This window comes from Aegilops tauschii, chromosome 2 (genome assembly GCF_002575655.3).
Source record: "Aegilops tauschii subsp. strangulata cultivar AL8/78 chromosome 2, Aet v6.0, whole genome shotgun sequence".
NCBI lineage: Eukaryota > Viridiplantae > Streptophyta > Magnoliopsida > Poales > Poaceae > Aegilops > Aegilops tauschii.
This window is the reverse complement of record NC_053036.3, coordinates 396,401,551-396,424,158: the sequence shown is the minus strand read 5'-3', so window position 1 is coordinate 396,424,158 and position 22,608 is coordinate 396,401,551. Positions and strand designations below refer to the sequence as shown.

At 49.0% G+C, this 22,608-nt stretch overlaps 2 protein-coding genes across 2 annotated transcripts; one reads left to right on the top strand and one right to left on the bottom strand.

Moving 5' to 3' along the window:
• The first annotated feature begins 165 nt into the window (after positions 1-165).
• Positions 166-7,238, top strand: LOC109751636 (protein TIC 40, chloroplastic). Its single transcript, XM_020310516.4, has 14 exons — positions 166-587; positions 1,167-1,275; positions 1,358-1,415; positions 1,504-1,521; positions 2,196-2,451; positions 2,766-2,884; positions 2,964-3,027; positions 3,182-3,260; positions 4,314-4,354; positions 4,448-4,493; positions 4,718-4,815; positions 6,290-6,393; positions 6,630-6,677; positions 6,777-7,238. The coding sequence occupies exons 1-14, from the start codon at positions 410-412 to the stop codon at positions 6,828-6,830; spliced, it is 1,272 nt and encodes a 423-aa protein (XP_020166105.1). The 5' UTR covers positions 166-409; the 3' UTR covers positions 6,831-7,238.
• A 2,831-nt stretch (positions 7,239-10,069) lies between these two features.
• Positions 10,070-10,975, bottom strand: LOC109751640 (septin and tuftelin-interacting protein 1 homolog 1-like). The gene has a single exon (XM_073509575.1). The coding sequence runs from the start codon at positions 10,973-10,975 to the stop codon at positions 10,070-10,072; it is 906 nt and encodes a 301-aa protein (XP_073365676.1).
• Between the last annotated feature and the right edge of the window lie 11,633 nt (positions 10,976-22,608).

Here is a 22,608-nt window from a genome sequence, read left to right as displayed (position 1 = left end):
CTTTTGGTGTATCAATATCATTTTTGCAAGGTGCTTGTGAGAATTAGATCAAAGGTCCAACTTCTCTTTTGAATGCATACGATCAAAGTTCCAAGCGTGGGAATTCCAAGGTGCAGAATGTTGTAATCTCGTCTTTCTTCCAGCGAAAGTGCAGAGTGAAACCCCGCTTGTATTGTACGAGTGGATAGATGTTGCTCTCCCTGCCCTGTTACGTTACTACAGCCTGCATGTTCGCGAACCACCCCTACAGCGAAAGGCGAGAGTGGGGAGGGGCTTTGGTTTCGCCATCCAGTCCGGCCTCTCCGCACGCAAACCCAAAACCCTAGCGCCAGCCAGCCAGAGGCGAGAGCAACAAGGCCTCGTGACCCAGAGACCGGAGTGGAGCTAAGGTCGCCTCCCCCAGCCCGGGATGGAGAGCCTCGTCCTCGCCTCCTCCTGCTCCGCGTCCCCCCGCCTGCCCCTCCTCTCCGCCGCCAGCCGCCCGTCGCGGCCCCTCACGGCGGCGCCGCTCTCCGCTGCCGCCGGGCGGAGGGGGGCCAGGCGGACCAGGCTCGTCGTCTCCGCCGCGTCCCGCGGATCTAGGAACGGTGAGGGACCGCCTTGTTCTGTCGCCTCCGTGTGAATTGTGCTGTGTTTGGATGCGATGCGATGCGACCCCCGATGCGCTCTTTGATTAGGAAGGAGCAAGCGGCCAAAGTTTGCTTGTGGCACTTGACTCCGAGCTGTACTTCTCGTGAGCTAGATCCACGGCTGAGAAGTCGACCTTGTTGCATCGTGCATCCGCAACAAAGTTCTCCTATTTGTATTTGCAGCAAGGGCGCATGATAGCTTGAGATTGGGAATTGTCAGCTTATCCATCCGTGTCTCTGACATACTACTTGTTAAGTAGATAATGCGCACCTCATCCATCCATATTTTTTTTATAGTACTACCTGATAAGTATCGTATGTTAATTTGCTTTGGTTTGCACCCATTTTGATATTCTTGTGAGCATCACTTGGTCTTATTTTTTCATACTGTATGCTGTTTGCTACATCAGTTTCAGTACTACCTGATAAGTATCGTATGTTAATTTGCTTTGGTTTGCACCCATTTTGATATTCTTGTGAGCATCTTCCTTGTTCTTATTTTTACATACTATATGCTGTTTGCTACATTGGTTTCAGATGGATTTAACACAAAGGGACTTGCAAGCATATCGTCTTCAACCAGCACCGAGAATACATCGACGGGAACTGGCACCGTGCCTCCCATGCCGCCTCCTTCATCATATATGTGAGTTCATCTCTTTGTTTTTCCTGCATTTCCTGTTCTCAAATTTACCTTCCCATGATGGCGAGTTCCAAAATCTATGCAGTGGTTCACCTGTTTTCTGGATTGGCGTTGGTGTAGCATTATCTGCGGCATTTTCCATGGTGCGAAATTCTGCTTCTTGTTATGCTTTAGTTTATTTTTGTGCATATCTTCTCTTCGTAAATTAATACTTGGTGGTTGGTTTATCAGGTCTCTTCGATGGTAAAGGTGAGCTCACAGTTATTCTTTGTTTCTGCACTCCAGAAAGAGTATGTATCCTCAATCATTTGCACAGTGTTCCTCAGAATGACCCATTGTGTACCTTTGTATAATAGGGCATGAGTCAGGGAGGTAAAATTGTTGAGCCGTTTTCTGCTTGAACCTGCTTAACCTTGTATTATACCAGTTCACTTTGCTGTTTCAGAGATTTGTTTCTGCCCGATAAGGGTGTCAATGTGCTTTACTTTGATGGCCAGTTATTTTTCTTTTCATGTTAAAGAATTTTTTAAGATTTAATTTTCATTGACATTGAGCACCAAATTTCGTTAAATGATATGATGATAAATCCCTTTCTGCATGGCTTAGTATGTTGCTGCATGGCTTTAAGTAATTCAATATTCTGTTTGTCGCCTTGGTCATATACACTTTGCTGTTGCCTTTACGGTATTTCTCGTATAGCTGCGTGTTAGCATATGTTGCTAGCTTGAGTAGGTGTCTCTAGCCTTGCCGCCCGCGTTTGAGGCTCTACCCGCTGCACAAGTTTCCTCTTCTTTAAACAAAGGCCACGAGGGCTAGTCCTGGTTGATCAACTTAAAGAAAATTGTATTTAGCTGTATATGACCAACATTTACTTGCCTGCCTAGTGCCTATTCCCGTTTTAATGTGTTACTGATTTGTCGCAGAAATATGCAATGGAACAAGCATTCAAGTCGATGATGACCCAGGCACCACCAAACACATTTGGTGCAAACTCGCCATTCCCATTCTCCATGCCACCACAGGCAGGTTCCACGGCACCAAGTAGTTACCCATACTCAGGACCAAGGAAAAATACCCCAAAAGGTGCAACTGTTGATGTTTCAGCTACTGATGTGGCAGCAACTGGATCTTCGGAAGCAGCTGATGTGGCAGAAACATCGAAGCCTTCAAAGAAATTTGGTACGACCTTTCATGTCCGAAATTTTCCCCTCCAACTACAGTTGAGTGGCGAATGGGATCTTCTATGTGCCAAATTGTCTATAACATGCTGAATTTATACCTCTTGATGCACTTAATTTATATTTCTGCGGTCCTATTTCTGGGCTCCTCTTGTAGCACAACATTAGGAAATAAACACGCACCACTAATGAGCGTGAACATGATCTGAATGGGCTTGACTGTGCTGCTTCTTTTCTTAATAGTGCTTAGCATCATATTCTTCAGATATTTGGCATCTGTATTTGATTGTGTTTTTGTTAACAAAATGCGTGCAGCCTTCGTTGATGTTTCTCCCGAAGAGTTGCAAAAACAGAAGGAGCTTCAATCTTCATTGCAGACGGTAGGTGTAAAAAGTGATAGCACTGAAAGTGAAACGAAGGGTGATACTGAACAAGTAAGTTTCCTTCAGAAGCTTGGTAATAGGCTCCCTGTACAATTTGTTGTAATTAATACTTGTCGGATGGTTCTTAAAGATTCCTACAAATGGTGCTGCTTTTAAGCCGAGTGAAGATCCCTCTACCTGGACAACTGAATCCAGTTAGTAATTGCACATTTATCTACTTCTCAAATTTAGGATTTGTATTTTATTCGCTCATCTGTATTTTCGTAAAATGATGTTGTAATATTCTTTTTGTCAGTTGTTTCCATGTGTGTACAAATGAACTAAATTGATTCTGATTATGCTGTACAGGTAAGTCAGGACCTATGCTATCTATTGATACAATTGAGAAAATGATGGAAGACCCAGCTGTGCAGAAGATGGTTTACCCGTAAGTTTGCAACCAAGTTCAACTTTACATCTTGTGCTCACTCTTGTAAAATGTGTCTCTGTTGCCCACCTAGGCACTAGGCCCCACTCCCTATGACTAGCTTGTGACTAGGCTCTAGGCACCACCTGCGTAGCACCTAATGCCTTTAGAACACTCTGTGCCATGTTTTCCCTTAATATTTTCATTCCTTAGTAGATGCATTCACCATTTGGTTGTAAGGCTCAATAAGTCCTGCTGGCTATCTGCACACCCAATCTATCATGTTGCATGTAGCACCTTAGGCGCCAGCTGGGACCCAGCACACCTATGTAAGTGGCTAGGTCCTTTCCTGTTTTGTGTGGCTGCTTGTGGCCCAAATGGGTTTCTGATCTACTCCCTCCGTCCCAAAATAAGTGTCTCAACTTTGTACTAGCTCTAGTATAAAGTTGTACGAAGCTTGAGACACTTATTTTGGGACGGAGGGAGTATATATGAGTCCAGTTGGTTCTATATGGTTTAACGAATCACAACATCTGTGTTCAATATGGCACAAGTGGTACTCCCGTCTGTAGAGGGCTTCTTCGTGTATTCATTTTCTGGATGACAAGGATGATTAAGGATTATTATGCTAAAATAAACATTTTTATTAGCAGATGAAGAATTCATTACCGAATTTAACTAGTTTAGTTGGCATCAATCTATAGGTGGACAACTGCTTGTGTGTAGATTAGTTCCGCATGGATGTAAATCGATAACTTAAAATAAATATGTAATTTGCATTAGTGTTTTTTCAGCGTTGCGATCAAGGCTTAGTGAGGTGGTCGTACTGGCATTGCCTCCCATATAGTGGACAACATATGTGTGTGCCAGTTTCAGTAATATTCTCTCCGTCCCAAAATAAGTGTCTCAACTTTATACTAACTTTAGTACAAAGTTGTACTTAAGTTGACACTTATTTTGGGACGGAGGTAGTATGAAATTATTCTTGTGTGTATGTCATAAAAATATAAAATTAAAGTGTAACTTATATCTCTTCAGTATTTTTAACGATGCTTATTTCTTCACATGTTGCAGTTACTTGCCTGAGGAGATGAGGAACCCAGATTCATTCAAGTGTATGCTCCTGTGAATTTGTTAAAACACTTAAGTATCACATAAATTGGAGTTTATTTTCTGTTTTATATGGTGACGTGAGAATTATTTTGCAGCGATGCTTCAGAATCCGATGTACCGCCAGCAACTGGAGGATATGCTGTAATACAATTATTCTTAGCACTGCTTATCTGTGCATCTGTTTCTGCTTGTATGTTTATGTAACTTATGTTAGCTAAGAATTCATGCCGCTGACCCATGATGTTGCTTACTGTAACAGTCTATTATGCCTCTTGCAGTGTGGGGTTGAACTGTACCAATCTATGAACGTAATAGTGTGCAGATCTTCTCTAACCTTCTTATACCATTGTTGTGGCTATTAACAGAAACAACATGGGCGCATCTCCTGATCAATGGGATAACCGCATGGTTGATCACTTGAAGAACTTTGACCTTAGCAGTCCTGAAGTTAGGCAGCAGTTTGGTGAGTGATTCAACACTTCCACATTTAGTTGGGTGCTGTTTGGAAATTCAAAATCATGAATTCTGCGGGTGATTTCCCATTATCTACCATTCAATACCTTTTTCCCGTCTAAAGTTATGTGAAGAAAATTCTGAATACCAATGGTTTGTCCTAGTCCCATGTGCACAAGCAGTAATAGTAGAGAAGAAAGTGGCAGCGTGCTGTTGTGGCTAGGTCTTGCTGGTGGCGTGTCCTCGTGACTTGTTTTCAACTGGATGCGGAGACGCCGGGTGTGGACGTGGTGATGCTGGCAACAGACATGGGCATGCTGGCAGCAGCCATGGACGCTGAGACGCCGGTTGTGGGCGAGGTGACGTGGTTGTGCCCGAGGCGGACGCTTGAGGTTGGGAGGCAGCGGCCAACCTTTCGTTGAGGTCAACGTTGGCAGAGGGCATGACCACGCCAACCTCGTGTGTGTTGAGGGCATCCAGCCAGTCCCTAGCGCCACCACTGTCAGGTGGCTCCTCCTGCCCGTGGCACCATCATTAGGTGACTCCTCTTCCTGCCTGTGGCGCCGTCATGTGGCTCCTCTTCCCGCCCATGGCGCCATGGCGCCATCCGTCAACTTCTTCCTCCCATCTCCTTGAATTTCCACCGCCGCTGGTCCAATCCCGACGGCCCTGCATGGCCGTCGCCTTCTCAGACGGTGGCACAAGCTTCCAGGAGGCGACGCATCGCGTGCAGGAGGAGGGGTGAACAAAGGAAAGTGAGGAGGGAGAGGAAACCTAGTGCGTCCGTGCGGCGTGGGACTAGAATCGCCAGCGGGTGCTGACACACACTACTCTCTCCTTCCACCTATATAGGGCCTAATGCGTTTTTCAAGACCGCCTTTGACTATTGACAAGATTAATAGTACATGAGATGTATAATGTGAAAATTATATTATCGGAAGCTCCTTTCACATACGAATTTGACCGTATGCGTTGTGTAAGTTGCATGTCGTATATTATTGCTGTAACATTTGGTCAAAGTTAGCCTCAAAAAATGCGTTAGGCCCTATATAGATGGAAGGAGGGAGTAGTCACTACAAAGTGGAATTTTCGTGAAAAAACTATGCGCACTAGATTGGGGAACAGAGGGAGTATTGAACCTTTAGTGTCTAATAGCATTACCATTTTCTTACTAAATGCCTAGCATAGCGTCGATGCATGCTCCCATGTTTTTTTTGCGGGGCCCATGTTTTTAGTTCTTTTTGTACCCTTACTATTTTCTTGTTCTATAAATGCCTATCATAGCTTGCCACGTGCTCCTATTTTTGGGGTTATTACTATACTACTTTGGTAGGTGATGGAAATTGTTGAGGAGATTTGAATTACGAGTTTACGACTTCATTCTTCCCTGAATCAGCTTTTACTTTTGCTATAAGACTCTTAAATTTGATTTCGAGTTGAAATGATTACATGTGAATTCTGAAGCTTTTTAATTCCTTGCACAGCGCAAGTTGGCATGACTCCAGAGGAAGTTGTAGCGAAAATAATGGCGAACCCAGAAGTTGCTGTTGCATTCCAGAATCCAAAAATTCAAACGGCCATCATGGATGTAAGTTCTGTACAAACTTTGTTGGACTGCATAGTTATTTGGAAATTTAGATTTATGCCACTACAAAGTTTGTGTTGCTGAAAAAATGCCACTGGATGTTTTAATGACATGTGGGACCTGGACCCACTTGCCATTCTCAAAGTCAATGGTATTTTCAAATTGCAAGCATTTGGAATGGATATATCCACTTATCCCTAGTCATTTGCTTATTCTGACATGGCATCTTTTTGATGCAGTGCTCGCAGAACCCTCTGAATATTGTAAAATACCAAAATGACCAAGAGGTATTTTTTAATTTAGTTAAGTTGGGTCGTCGGCTCACATGGTAACTTTATGATCAAACTCACCTTGCTTCTCTTTCACTTGGATGTCTCTGATGCTAGGTCATGGATGTTTTTATGAAGATATCACAAATCTTCCCCCAAATTAATGGCTAGTGGATGTGCACCACGGAATTGCAGTTTTTGATTTGCCTTGGCCTGTCATCTCCAGCCTAAGCGGCTGCAGTAGCATCTGTTAACCGGGAACAGAGGAACTTCATGTGTTCGGTCATTATGCGCATAGATGTACCCTTGCCGTCAAGGTTTTTGAGTTGCCAATGTACATCATATGATCCAGCGTTTCGGTTTGGTTGCGACCATGCCTAAAGTCAGAGTAGTGAAGTAGCAAAGTTTGAGATATATATTTACGTCATCGCTCTGTAGAATTGTGTAGTTGGTGCTTTGGCACTGTATGGTTTGCTGTAGCCTGTAGGATGTGAAGGTGCCGATGTAGTTCATATCACCTCAATTTTGATACATTGTGTTATCATGACAATGCATGAAAATGTTGGCTATGTTTTTCAACTTGTTTAGGTCGAATGTAGCCCGAGTTCCATGACGGGTGGAAGTTGCTTTGACTCTGCTTTCGGATCTTTTGTGGTCGGGGGATTAGCTGGTTATTTTTTAAGTGAGAATAAATGAGCATGTTGCATCTCATATTTGTTACTCTAGTTGATTCCCTTCTGTTTTGAAATAACAAGGCCTGCCACTTTTTTTCTATTAGGCATAACTGAAAAACAAAGGGAAATGCTATTCAGCTGACGTCAGTTTTTAGCCTACCATTCTTCTTCTGTTAGGCGTAACCGAGAAACAAAGGGAAATGCTATTCAGCTGACGTCATTTTTAGGTGATTTCCAGCAAACTACGGAACAGTTGCATTTTGGGCATGAATCTTGGCGCGCATTGTCTGCCACTCTTAACTTCGATGTGCGTTCATGGTAGCTGCTCGGCGGCAGTCGCTCAGACTAGCACCTCCGCGTGAAGGAGTTGCCGTCCCCGTCGCGCAACCACGACGTACATATCCCGTGTCACCAGCCTGGTAGCTAGTGGCGGCACGCGGTCCTCCCTGTTGACAAGGAGCACCCGTCCTCCCCGCCATCGTTCAAGCTGCCCCGTGTCTACATTACTACAAGGTCCCGACGCCACATTGTGCAAGTGCAAAGCCTAGGCGGAGGCGCAGCGCAACACATGCATGGCGACATTCACGAAGACATAGGTGGCGCCGACCTGGGTGCTCGCGGACTCGTGGAGGCTTGCTCCATCGACCGGTCCAAGACCATCGTCGAGTCGGATGCCCCTCCGTTGGCGCCGGCTCATCACGCAGCTCCTCCAAGTGGGGCTGGCAGAGTCCGAGCGTGCCCTCTTCGCCCGGCCGCCAAAGGCAAGCGTCTTGAGGCGGCGGAGGATGTGGCAGCATCTGCGTTGTGAGCGCACCGTGGTGGCCGGGCAGGGATGCTGCAACGCCTGGCGTGCCTCCCACCACTAACGCGACAATGAAGGCGGATCGGACGACGGCGGAGGTGCCCGTGGCCTCAGTGGCCATGCCTATGAAGTCACTGCCCGATACATGGCCTAGTTTTAGTTTTGGTTTAGGTTCAACTAGTTAAATATATCATCCGTTTGCATGTGATATCCGGAACTTGCTTCAATTTCATCCATTTAGCTTAAATCTCGTCTGTCTTTGTGTTCAATCCGTTTGAAATGGGCCAGACATTTGGTGATCACGGTTGGATAGCCTCCGCCCCGTGAGATGTCCACAAATGTCCGGACCTGTCGGCAACATTTGATAATGTCCATTTGGTAATCCGTGTTGGAGATGCCTAACATACATAATCTTAGCATTTTTGCGGACTTTACAAGCAAAAGTGATAAAGGGAGTTTTTTCTATTTTTGTTTCTTTGTAACGATTGCTCTACGGCCAGGGCTAAAAAAATTGATAAAGGGAGATTTAGTTGTGACAAGGATAATTGATCTTTTTTTATCTTGCGGAAAAGATAACCGATGTGCTATACTCCAGATAATCATTACTTTAGCTATGGAAACAAGGCTGAACTTTTCTAAAACAAGTCAATATTTTTTTGCGGAGATTAAGATGGCTTAAATTAGACTTGCTTCTTTTTGATTTATCGATAACTTTTTTTGAAAATAGGATTATCTCCGGCCTCTGCATCGAGTAATGCACATAACCATTTTTATTAATTATTCAACAGAGTTCGACAAAGTAGATATATGGATCAACCCAAAGCCATCTTTCTGGCGACATCAATCGCTACACCTACAAGTCTCGTGGAGTGCCCTGGCGCATCCAGCACACCATCTAATCCAGTGGCCACCCCATGTTGCCATGCACACACTGATGACTCCGCCGCCGCCTTCTTCCGCTGACATCTTCAGGAGAGATCAACGCATATGCCTTGTCAGGCCCAACTGACGTCGACGCATCACGACAACAGACAATGCCATCTTCCTGCACGCGTTCATCAACACGCGACCATCAGCTCAAAAGGACCATGGGAGAGCAGAAAAAGGATGTTTACAGCTAAAACTTGCAGGCGTACCAATGTTTGTGTCAGACGAGGTACACCTCTTATTGATGTGCTTGCGACATGAGTTGCATATCTTTATGATGACCTATTTTCCTTGATCTGATTGATGTGCTGCAAATGCAGCTCGACTATGTCACAAATATTATATCAGCTGATACTCACTGTCTATTTCTTATCTTAATGTCTTATGTCTGTTAGTAAACGACCGCATTATGGAAGCAGTTGTCTGGATGATACCTTTTCTCGTTATATTTTTCCACACATGCCAGTGTACAATTTTATACTAAATCAGCGATACTTATTTTGAGATAAATAGAGTATTTTCTGCAGGATGATAACATGTTTCTATCATTATCACTCCTACACACTACAATACACCACGGTACATATCTCCTTGTGATTATGTCTCTTGCAAATTAAACAAAAAGTTATTCCAATTAATTCCTTGGGACTCACTATATATGCCTTGTGGCTTCAAGAAATGGAACATTTCTTAACATCAAATAGGTACTTGAGATTATAGATATGTTCCATAATATTATTTTTGGAAGATAACGAGTGGCTACATCTTTACAACAGAAATTGCCATACAAGACAAATTGCAGTAGATGCAGACTACAAGTTGCTAAAAAGACTATCGAGCTCTTGCATCGCAGGATCGACCATATCAAGGCCAGCATCAAGATGCGCGAGCACACTTTCGTCGGCGAGCAGCTCCGGCGTGAAGAGCTTCTTCCAACCGGTGCACCATGCGGTGGCCTCCCCCAACGAGGGCTTCACGGCTTGCAGCCAGTGTCCCAGCGCGTCTTCTCATTTGGCAAAGAACTGTTCGGATTCTAGGATGGATACCACGTCTTGAGCGCGCAGGAGAGGTGCCCACAACATCACGGTCCGGAACGAAGGGTCGGTTTGCTTCGGCGGCGTGATCCTCATCTCCCGTACTAACTGTGTTAGCATTGGAAGGATGTGATGTTTGCTGAAGGTGTCCCATTGCACCGGGCTAAGGTATTCCTTCCATGGCGAGACGACTTCGTAGTCGCCGTTACTGATCTTGCTCTCCACGGTGCCGTAGAGGCTCTCGGGTAAGTGGCCGATGAGGGGAATTAGCGGGCGTAGCCAGTCGTGACAATCCGGATCCCATGACGGCTTCCACTCTCGCACGTCGACGGCCATCCTCGGCGTGATCACCTGCTCGATTATGTAGCGCGCGGTGGAAGAAGGCAGCCTGGCTTTCCACGTCCCCAGCACGCGCTTCCTATGGAGCCCATTCTTGGACTGGGCCATGGCCTTCAGCGCATCCGCCGTCTCCACGCTGTTGTCCCCTTGAAGCCTCATGCCATTCAGGAGGGCGAGGATCGTCTCGCAGCACTCCGTTTCAAGCCGCATAGCCCATGCAATATCCTCCCACTCACGGCACTCCTCCACGGGCGGCTCCGGCGGCACGTGGAGGCCATTGTCGTATGGTTTCTCACGGTAGCCGAGGCCGGAATTTGGACGCCGCCGCACCCGCACGACGGCTTGTATAGGCGCGACGATCCCTTGCCCCTGCGCGCCGAGACCTGAGCCCTCCCGGTAGTTCCATCGCCGCATCATGTTCGCCACCGCCCGGCTGGGGAGGAAGACGAAGCTGCCGGACATATCGGATGGGTTGGGTGGCTTGTTCTCGCCGGAGTCGTTCCCGTCGAGCAGCGTGGAGACGTCGATGCTTATCGCCATGCAGCCTCGCTAGAAAGGGAACAGACGAAAAGCCTGGTGTATACGCGTCAACCCATATATAATAGTTGTGACGCCCCTAATTCAATCGTACACTAATCGTGATTAAGATCAGGGACTCCCAAAAAGATATCACAACATAACTCTAAAACATAAATAAGTCATACAAGAATCATAATACAAGCCAGGGGCCTCGAGGGCTCGAATACAAGTGCTCGATCATAGACGAGTCAGCGGAAGCAACAATATCTGAGTACAGACATAAGTTAAACAAGTTTGCCTTAAGAAGGCTAGCACAAACTGGGATACAGATCGAAAGAGGCGCAGGCCTCCTGCCTGGGATCCTCCTAACTACTCTTGATCGTCGTCAGCGGGCTGCACGTAGTAGTAGGCACCTCCGGTGTAGTAGGAGTCGTCGTCGACGGTGGCGTCTGGCTCCTGGGCTCCAACATCTGGTTGCGACAACCAGAAAGAAAGAAAAGGGGGGAAAGGGGGAGAAAGCAACCGTGAGTACTCATCCAAAGTACTCGCAAGTAAGGATCTATACTACATATGCATGGGTATATGTGTAAAGAGGCAATATCGGTGGACTGAACTGCAGAATGCCAGAATAAGAGGGGGATAGCTAGTCCTGTCGAAGACTATGCTTCTAGCAGCCTCCATCTTGCAGCATGTAGAAGAGAATAGATGGTAAATTCACCAAGTATCATCGCATAGCATAATCCTACCCGGTGATCCCCTCCTCGTCGCCCTGTGAGAGAGTGATCACCGGGTTGTATTTGGCACTTGAAAGGGTGTGTTTTATTAAATATCCGGTTCTAGTTGTCATAAGGTCAAGGTACAACTCCAGATCGCCTGTTACCGTGGACACGGCTATTCGAATAGATCAACTTCCCTGCAGGGGTGCACCACATTACCCGACACGCTCGATCCCTCTGGCCGGGCAGACTTTCCTGGGTCATGTCCGGCCTCGGGAGATCAACACGTCGCAGCCCCACCTAGGCTCAACAGAGAGGTCAGCACGCCGGTCTAAATCCTATGCGCGCAGGGGTCTGGGCCCATCGCCCATTGCACACCTGCACGTTGCGTACGCGGCCGGAAGCAGACCTAGCCCCCTTAATACAAGTGCGAGCTTACGGTCCAATGCGGCGCGCGCCGCTCAGTCGTTGACGTCAAAAAGAGTTTCGGCTGATACCACGACGCCGGTTGACCATATCTTGTCCCACGTGGCGGTTAGTGCATATAAGGTCAACGACCCAACTCAGATCAAATACCAAGATCTCGTTAAGCGTGTTATTGTGAAGTAACCACAGACGCCGACCAGGGCCAGGCCCACCTCTCTCCTAGGTGGTCTCAACCTGCCCTGTCGCTCCGCCTCAAAGTAACAGTCGGGGGCCGTCAGGAACCCAAGCCCACCACTACCGGGATGGAGCCACCTGTCCTTTCAGCCCCCACATCGGAATCACATGCGGGTACTCAACGAGCCGGCCCAACTTTAGTCACCACCTGTATAGTATGAATGTATATATGTTTATACACGTGATCACCTCCCGAGTGATCACGGCCCGATAGTATAGCATGGCAGACGGACAAGAATGTAGGGCCACTGATGGATACTAGCATCCCATACTAAGCATTTAGGACTGCAGGTAAGGATAACAACTGTAGCAACAATGACAGGCTATGCAGCAGAATAGGATTAACCGAAAGCAGTAACATGCTACACTACTCTAATGCAAGCAGTAGAGAGAAGGAATAGGCGATATCTGGTGATCAAGGGGGGGCTTGCCTGGAAGCTCAGCCGACAAGGAGGGGTCGTCAACACCGTAGTCCTACTGGGTAGCAGCGGCGTCGGTCTCGGAGTCTAGCGAGAGAAGAGGGGAAGAAACAATAAATATAATGCAAACAAATGCATGACGATGCATGGCATGGCAATGAGCGTTGTTAGGGGGTGCCCAATCGCGGTAGTAGGTGGTACCGGCGAAGGGGGGAAACATCTGGGAAAGTATTCCCGGTGTTTCGCGTTTTCGCACATATGAACCGGAGGGGAAAGTTGCGAGTTTGCTATGCTAGGGATGTGTGGCTGACAAACGGATCGCGTATCCGGATTCTTCTCGTCGTTCTAAGCAACTTTCATGTACAAAGTATTTCCATCCGAGCTACGGTTTATTTTATATTAATTTTAAAGGATTTAAATCATTTTTAGGATTTATGTAATTATTTTAAATCACCAGAATAGTGTTTGGTGACGTCATCATGTCGTCAGCATGATGTCAGCAGTCAACAGAACGTTGACTGGGTCAAACTGACGTGTGGGTCCCAGCTGTCATAGACTGTTTAATCTAATTAAGGTTTAACTAATCTAATTACTATTTATTTAATTAACACTAGTTAATTAGGTTAACTAAACATAATTAATTAATTTATTTATTTAATATTTTTTTATTATAATTATTTTTTAAAATCTTTTTTTATTAAACGTTCTGGGTGTGGGGCCCGTTGTCCAGTGGCACAGAGGCCTAGCGGGGTGGGGCGGGGCACTGGGTGCGGGTATCGGGCGCGCGGGCGCCAGCCCGATTGGGCGCTTGCTCAGGCCAACGGTGGGGTAACGCCGGCAGCGGGCGCCAGCACTGGGAGCGGGAGGCCAGAAGGGGTGCAGCCGGTGGCGGGGACGACGGTCACGGCGCCTGTTGGCCTCGGTCACAAGGAGAAGGCCGCGGGCGACGAGCGACGGAGAGCTCCGGTGAGCAGCGCCAGGCGGAGAAGGGGGTGTAGACGCGCGGCTCGGTCGGCGAGCGGAGGCGCGGTTCGGCGGCTCCCGGCAGCAAGCAGCGGCGCGAGCGGAGCGTGGCGGCAGGGCACGGCGAGCGGGGGTGCGGGTGCAATAGGGGGTCGGCGCAGCGGCAACGGCAGCGCAGCGGTGGGGCGTGGGCGCGTGGTGACGGCGACTCTCGCGCACAGAGGAGGAGAGGAAGGAGGAGGGAGGTGGCGGCTCACAGGGCAGCGGTAGGGGCATGGCAGTGGGCTCGGGGGCGATCGATGGGGTAGCGGGACGGCGAGGCAGCAGGGCGATGGTGGTGGTGCTCCGGTGAGGGGCGCCGAGGACGGCGACGTGCGTCGGGGCGATGGGGTCGGGAGCGGCTCCGGGCTCCGGGCGGTCCGGCAGGGAGGAGGGTTGAGGAGGCGGGCGCCGGCGACGGCGGGGCAGAACTAGGCGGCGTCGGGGTTCGGCGACGGAGGTCGGCGGTGGGCGGCGGGGCCGCGCCCCGATCTGGATCGGGGGCAGGGGCCACTAGTAAAAAAAGACACATCCATGACATTTTGGGCCGAACGAATTTTTTTCTGTCATACATATGACACTTCTATGACGATAATTGTGACAAAACCCGGTATCATCATAGATGTGGTGGGCTCCTACTTCTATGACAAAAAATCATGACAGAAAATGGGCTTTTCGTCCTGGGCGGGCCGGAGACGCAGCTGCATGACATTCTTTGGGCCGTCCATGACGGAAAAAACCATGGTAGAAGCGAGGGCGAGGAAAATTTCTGGGAGTTCCCGGTTACGGTGGGAGGTCGGGGGCCGAGCGATGCGCGTTTCTCTCGTACACGTACGCGCGTGTGTGCTAGGCGTTGGCTCTAACTGAACCCAAGCGAGGCGTTGGGCTCTAACTGAACCTGAGCGATTGCACTGCAGGCTACGCGTTACTGAACCCGAGCGATCGATCGATGGCTGTTAACTGAACCCGATCGAGCGATTCCTTCGCTACTGCTGCTAACTGAAGCCGATCGATTGGATGAACAGTGAGCGTTGCGGGGGGTTGGATGAACAGTGAGCGGTGGTGTTGCCTCTGGATGAACAGGACCCCGTGGTGTGGAGGGCTGGATGAACAGTAGACGGTGGAGGGGTGCCCGTGGAGGGGTGGTTGAAACGGACCCCGTGGTGTGGAGGGCTAGATGAACAGTAGACGGTGGAGGGGTGCCCGTGGAGGGGTGGTTGAACAGGACCCCGTGGTGTGGAGGGCTGGATGAACAGTAGACGGTGGAGGGGTGCCCGTGGAGGGGTGGTTGAACAGTAGCCGGTGGAGTAGCGCGCGGTGGAGGCTGGATGAACAGGAGCCCGTGGAGGCTGGAGGAGGTCGACGGTAGCCCGTGGAGGCTGGAGGAGGTCGACGGTGGAGATGAACAGTATCCCGTGGAGTCCCGTTTTGCGGTACGCCACACCCCTCCCGATGAACAGGACCCCCGTTTCGACCGTAGGAGGTCCGTTTCGTCCGTTTTGCGGTACGCCACACCCCTCCCGATCAACAGGACCCCCGTTTCGACCGTAGGAGGTCCGTTTCGTCCGTTTTGCGGTACGCCACACCCCTCCCGATCAACAGGACCTCCGTTTCGACCGTAGGAGGTCCGTTTCCTCCGTTTTGCGGTATGCCACACCCCCCGATCAACAGGACCCCGTTCCGAACGTAGGAGGTCCGTTTCCTCCGTTGTGCGGTACGCCAGGCCTCGTTTACATCGCCTGTTCCGTCCAAACCCTCCCGATGAACACGACCACGCATTCTGTTCCGACCCAGCCGGTTGGCTCCCACACGTTCCGTTGCCTCCCGATGAACACGACGCATTCCGTTGCCTCCCCATGAACACGACACATTCCGTTGCCTCCCCATGAGCACGACGACGACGCTGTTTCTCCGTTCCAACCCAGCCATGTACACGAGCCCTGGCCGTACGTATGCACGAGTAGGCGTTCGAGACCTCGCCCGTATGTACACATACGTGGCCGTATTTTCTTTCTTGCACCCTGGCCGCTGTACGTACGTGTACATGCTACGAGCGTGCTTCTACTACGACACGTACGCGCTTCTACTACGACACGTGCGCGCCTCTACATCCACCAGTATATATGTACGTACACGTTCGCAATCAGAATGACAACGCTACGTACGCTTCGACCAGGTGGGTCCTGACTGTCACGCACTTCCTTGCCTGCGAAGATGTAGCTGGTGGGTCCCAGCAGTCAGGGGGGCGAATCGTTTTTTTTGCCCGGACGCACTTCCTTGCGTGCGAAGATGTAGCTGGTGGGTCCCAGCAGTCAGGGGCAAACGTTTTTTAATGAAATACGGTGGCCCGTCCGGTGGGTCCCCGCTGTCAGGTGGAGGAATAATTATTTTGCACGTAATAAGGAGGCACTTCCTTGCTGCGGCCGTGGACCCAGCTGTCAGCCTCTCCACGTACAGTCCACGTCCGATGGAAGCCGTTCCTTGACCATGTTGACCACGCCACGCCGAGAGCACCAGGGCAGTGGACGACGACGAGGCCTAGGAAGGGGACGACACGGAGCCAGGGAAGACACGGCAGTGGATGCCCACGCGTACAGGAGTACGATGGTTCACTGGTTCGCTGCGGTGTGAGGCTGCCGTCGCCGCAGAATAACAGGGGGTGTGGGTGAGTAGAGGGATGGCCTGGCCAGCGGTGGGAGTAGTAGGGGGCGGTGAGGCCTCCGCCGCATCGCAGCCGTCCATGGGAGGCAGGAGCACGAGGCACGACCGGCGCTGGTTTGGGCGGCTGGAGCAAGAAGACCAGAGGTTGAAGAAGCACTATGGCCGTTGGATGGACATCGTACGGTCACTGGAGCTAGAATCGTGCATATTGACTAAGTTGACAAAGCCCTCCGTCCGCGTCAACTTAGTAGGCCCACAAGTCAGCCTGCCACTATACTGGGTCCCAGCTAACAGGGGGAGTATTCATTTTTTTGTGCGTAATAAGGAGGCACTTCCTTGCGTGCGAAGATATAGCTGGTGGGTCCGAGCTGTCAGCGGCGGTAACTTTTTTTTCGCGAAATACATAGGCCCTTTCGGTGGGTCCCTGATGTCAGGTGGAGGAATCATTATTTTGCGCGTAATAAGGAGGCATTTCCTTGCGTGCGGCCTTGGACCCAGCTGTCGGCCTCTCCACGTACAGTCCACTTCAGATGCATGTCGGTCGTTGACCATGTTGACCAGGCCGCGCCGAGAGCACCAGGGCGGTGGACGACGGCGAGGCCTAGGAAGGAAACGACACGGAGGCAGGGAAGACTCGGCAGTTGTTTCCCACGCGGAGGGGAGTACGACTGTACGAGGGTTTACTGGTTCGTCAGCCGTCGCCGGAGAATAACAGCAGGTGTGGGTGAGTAGAGGGATGGCTAGGCCAATGATGGGAGTACGGTGGGGCGGTGAGGCCTGCGCGGCAGCAGAGCCGGCCGCGGGGAGGAGGGAGCAGGCAGTCCTGCCGGCGCTTGTTTGAACGGCTGGAGCAGGAAGAGCAGAGATTGAAGAAGCACGACGGCCGTTGGATGGACATCCAACAGTCAGTGCTTGTGTGTCAACCTTTTTTTAGGAAAGCCTCAAATCTGTGGAAAGTAGCATCCATCCCATCTGCCATTATTTCTAATAATTTACAGCCCATTTGCTAATTATTAAGGTTTTTTTGAGCCCATATTCTTTTTGTTAGCATTACAGCCCATATTGTGGCCACGGTTAAAAAATTATACAAAATTTTGCATATTTCGGTGCGGTCCGAACTGTTTTTAATCCCAAAATTTCGACTCACATTCAAACTGATTTTAAAAATAAATGTATATCAATATAAAATCCAACAAATTCTCCACGCATAAAAATTAATGTAATTTAAAATCTCGAAAAAAAGATATTTGAAACTAATTGCCGGTTTGATGTGTTTTAAAAATGTACAACCCATTTCTCATTACTGATGGGCCATTTTCTCGGCCAGCCGAATGAAAGCTCTCCTCGTCTTGAAAGATTTGCAGCCCAACAGGCCTGACAAAGCGACTTACTTGGCAAATCACAAAAAAACTGGGCTGTGGCCGTGGACCCAGCTGTCAGCCTCTCCACGTACAGTACTCTTTCGATGGAATGTCGTTGACCACGTTGACCATGCCGCGCCGAGAGCACCAAGGCGGTGGACAACGGCGAGGCCTAGGAAGGGGACGACGCGGAGCCGGGGAAGACGCGACAGTGGATGCCCACACGGAGAGGAGTACGAGGGTTCACTGGTTCGGCTGCGGTGTGAGGCTGCCGTCGCCGCAGGGCCTGGCTAGCGGTGGGAGTAGTAGGGGGCGATGAGGCCTCAACGGCAGCACAGCCGGCCACTGGAGGCAGGAGCAGGCGGTCTCCCCGGCGCTGGTTTGGGCGGCTGGTGCAAGAAGAGCAGCGATTGAAGAAGCAGCAGGACTGTTCGATTCAAAGACAACGGTTACTGCTGCTAGAATTGTTTGTTGACTAAGTTGACAAACCCTGCGCACGCGTCAACTTAGTAGGCCCACAGGTCAGCCTCCCAACCGGTGCGCCCCAGATGTCAGTGGGAGGAATCATTTTTTTTCGAGTAATAAGGAGGCAGTTGATTGCGTGCGGCCAGGCCAACGGGGGGAGTAGGGTGGGCCGGGGAAGCCTGCGCGGCATCACAGCGGGCCACAAGAGGAGGGAGCAGGCAGTCCCGCTGGCGCTAGTTTAGGCGGCTGGAGCAGGAAGATCAGAGATTGAAGAAGCACGTCGGCCGTTGGATGGACATCCAACAGTCATTGCTGCTAGAATCGTGTGTTCACTGACAAAGCCTTGCGTAAACAAGTCAGCCTCGAAATCTGTGGCGTGTACAGCCCATTTGCTATTATTTTTATAATTTTTACTCATTTTCTAATTCATATGGAATTTATTGCAGCCCGTTTTCCATTTTTAGAATTGCTGGCCATTTTCTAGTCAGTACCAGGGTCAAAAAATTAACTAAATATGTGGGAAATTTTGAAAATTCGCAAATTTTTGCTGGGGAACGAAATATTCTTAATCCAAAAATTAATAGCCATACTAAAACAAATTTAAAAATAAATTATTACTATGTCATGTTAAATCCAATGAAATACGTATAAGATATCAGTGAAGAACAAAAACAAAAAAAAAACTTATATCCCATTTGCTATTTTTTTTTGGAATTTTCAACCCCTTTTGATATCACTATTAACAGACATTGACCATACTCTTAAGCCAGGCCGGAATGCATCCCTCCTCGTCTTGAAAGATTTGTAGCCCAGTAATTCGGAGAAAACAAATAGGCCTAGCTTGGGTATTCTTCAAAAAGAAATACTGGGCTACCTATTTTCCCAAAGAACTGGTGCATGAGCATTTAGCTTTATTTATCTATTTATTTATTTACTTATTTATGTTTAGGGGACCATGAGCATGTACCTGGGCCGGATTCATGTGAGAGCCTCCCTTCCAGTTAATTATGGGCTTCTCTATTGGGCCTTCATCAGTGGGCTGCATGTTATCAATAAGTGGAAAATGTGTTCCGTACGAAAAATAGTATGCGCTATGTACGGTACGGGGCACTAAAGGATCGAACCGTGCAACGACTTCCAAAACATTGTGTTTGTCGTTCTAACAACACATTTATTCAACCAACAGACGAAATATACTACTGATTATACATTGAAAACAGCAGCAGCAGCAACCAGGGCTGGGGGTGCAACAGAAGCAGTAAGCAGGCCAGAAGAGTGAAGACGCAGCTCTCTCTTCCAAACCAAACATCAGCCATCATTACAAAAGGGCTACCAAAAAAGAACAAGTGTATGCATCAAACTAAATAAAGATCCTACTACACCAAGTGTACGCATCTAACTAACTGGCTCAGTTAGACGTTACTATTTATTAAGCTGTGGAGATTGGCTGACGGCTTGAACCAGATGGGTGCCTGACAGGGGAAACTCCAGCCAGCAGGTCGAAGTCTGATACTTGCGACCCTCTCTCCTACTTTGGGCTGCAGAGCGTGGCGGCACATATCAGGGTATGGTGCATGCAGAGACGCATGGTACGCTGTGTACACACATTTTTGCCTGATGAACGAAACCGCACTGCCATCATGATCCTTGCCGTCGGTTATCTCCTGGTTAATCGGATAATTCAGTCTGACAAACAGAGAGCGTGTACTAAGGCTACTTACCAGCCTCCAGTCAAAAATTCCTGAAGGCCCAGAGAAGCTGGGATCCTGCTCAAAGACCTTGCAGTGACCGTGATTGTATTCCGCGAAACAACACGTCCCGTACGTGCGAACGATCATCAATCTTTCGTCGTCGTCTGATCGAGCCAGGAACCACCTGCAACTGCCATGCCGTTTTTCTTTGAAAGGTTCTAGGATTAGGAAGGGTAGGGACACCAGGCGGCCTACAACATCATATCAAGTTGGAGACAAATAAAAAAGGGCTCTTGATTTAGTCAGCTTAAGAACAACATGTTATGAGCATGAATATTTTTTCAGCAAATGTTGAAAGTAATATAAGCAAGCCATCATGATATCATAGGAAAGTAACATACTGCTGTAACAGCCGTTTGTAGCGATGACTGGAGTAGGCCAGCAATACGTCCAGCCATAGAAGGAGTCGACAACGTAAATGAAGCCCTTGTGTTCAATGGCATCAGAGAACCATGGAGGATGTATGATCCTGCGATGGACGTGCAGATTTATCCACTTACCGCAGTGACCTGTCAGATAGGCGAGACCGCGGTTGAAGAATGCAATTAGCCTGAAGTCTTTATAATTCGCAGATCTTGTGGGCACTTGGCAGATTACAACCTTGAGCAAATCAAACTTGGTATCATGTTGGCTACTGTAAGATTCCGAGTATTCTGGGCAGCGGTGCCAAAGCAGTGCAGTGTTAATCGAAGGAGGGGGGATCAATCACCGGGTGTATACCTCCACGAGCATCCAGCTGCCGCGACCGTCGACGAGCACCATCCAAGACGTGTTCATGCCGACCCAGTACATACCGTTAATGTAGTTGAGGCTGACGGGGATCGGATCGCAGTCAAGGGGGTTGATGCTCGCCACCCTACGATCGTTATGCTGCGTGACACGCCGTTTCTGAAGATCAGGCGGCATCAGCAAGCAAGGAGCTGGCTTAAAAAGCTCCGGCCTGAGGGCTTTGAGTAAACGGTACAGCCCCGACGAGCACACGGCGAGCGGCATGGTACTGAGATTGTCCACACGCGAAACAATGAGCTTGATTACCTCTGTGGGGAGCGAATTCCAGCCACTCTTTCGGCGGACGCTGCTCGGTTCTGCCATTGTTAGTGCTTGGGTTTCGGATGAGGGGGAGGCGCCTTAGCGGGGATGGAAGATTGGATGAGATTATGTGCGGACAAAGATGGAGAAGCAAATATGTGCTGCGGGAAGTGGACAGGTGATGATGACTGCAGCACGCTGCTTGACTTACGGGACACATACCAGTAGCGTAGGGTCATGTCGATGCCAGACAACTTTCTTGAGTGATCACAGTACTGGTACTCCCTACAGTGCTATGCCCTAACTTGCTTGAGTAGAGTAGTAGAGTAGGACTCTGCTCTACTACTAGCACCGGAGGAGTAGTATATTCTAATATAAAATAGTTACAAACTTCAATGCCCGAGCGTGGAACGACTACGAACCGTGCTCAAAGACCGTGTCTACGTGGTGTTTGGACATGGGCGACAACCTCAACGCCAACGGTGCTGCTCCCGTTGCACTGTATGTGTTTCTGTCCTTCCTGTTCGAAATCGTGGTAGAATTCATGTTTCTACTCTGTATCCTACTACTATGCTAGTCCACATGATTAGTTTCATCTCTGTTATAGCCGTCATGATTTATTTTGTGCTTATTCGGATTAAATCTCGTAGTAACTTGCTCATATATTCAACTGGCGCAACGTCCCCTACAGCCACTCCCGTTTCATGGACGGCCTAGTCGATGCCTCCAAGGAGCCCTTCGTCCACTGCTATGAGTGCCCGATGCCGTTTTATGGCTCGCCGGCGGACATGGTGCATCACCTCACGGATGCGTGCAGCGGTCACTGCTGGCCCTTGGCGGAGAACATCAAGTACGAGACGTGCTACCCGTTCATCATGCCGGAGTCACTGGAGGATCACCGCCGCCTGCTAGTCTCGGAGGAGGACGGCAGCGTCTTCCTCTTGATCGTGGGCAGGAGTAATCCCATGCGTAAAAACTAATGATATCTTGAGAATTTTATCGGAAAATAGTATGTCGACCATTTCATCGAAAAAATGATATGTCGAGAAAGATGATAGAGGTGAGGAGGAGTGGGGCGTGGTGGTGACTGGTGGTCGGACTGGGCGGAGGCATGGGGATGGACGGTGCCGGCAGCGGCCACCATGCCAGATTGTTCCAGAAACTTCCTTTTGTAATTGCTCAGCAATGAGGTTGTGGGAGATAAGGATGAACGCGGCAAGGCCTTATCTGGAAATGTGGAGAGAGGAGCGGGTATCTTTTGTAATTTTGTCATAGTTTGCTTTCTATCCGTCAGATATAGATCGGACAATCTATATTATAAGATGGCAGGTGCACCATCATCACCAACTCGGTTTTTTCTCTACTCCTACTCCTATAAAAGACTCAGTTGGTGATGATGGTGTGTCTGCCATCCGCCATTTCTGACCATTAGATCTGCATGTAACGGCTGTGATGTAAGTTGTGGGCTTTTGCAACAATTCCCACTTCTCTGCTCTAGTTTACACAAAACCCCTTAGTATCTTGAAACCAACCACATTCCTCCCTTACTTCATCAAAACAGCCCAAAGAATATATTTGGAGTGAAACATA

Coding starts and splice junctions, on each gene's coding strand:
- LOC109751636 (XM_020310516.4), top strand. CDS start 410: ATGGAGAGCCTCGTCCTCGCCTCCTCCTGCTCCGCGTCCCCCCGCCTG. Junction 3,261..4,313: donor GTGCAGAAGATGGTTTACCC/GTAAGTTTGCAA, acceptor CACATGTTGCAG/TTACTTGCCTGAGGAGATGA. Junction 6,394..6,629: donor TTCAAACGGCCATCATGGAT/GTAAGTTCTGTA, acceptor TTTTTGATGCAG/TGCTCGCAGAACCCTCTGAA.
- LOC109751640 (XM_073509575.1), bottom strand. CDS start 10,975: ATGGCGATAAGCATCGACGTCTCCACGCTGCTCGACGGGAACGACTCC.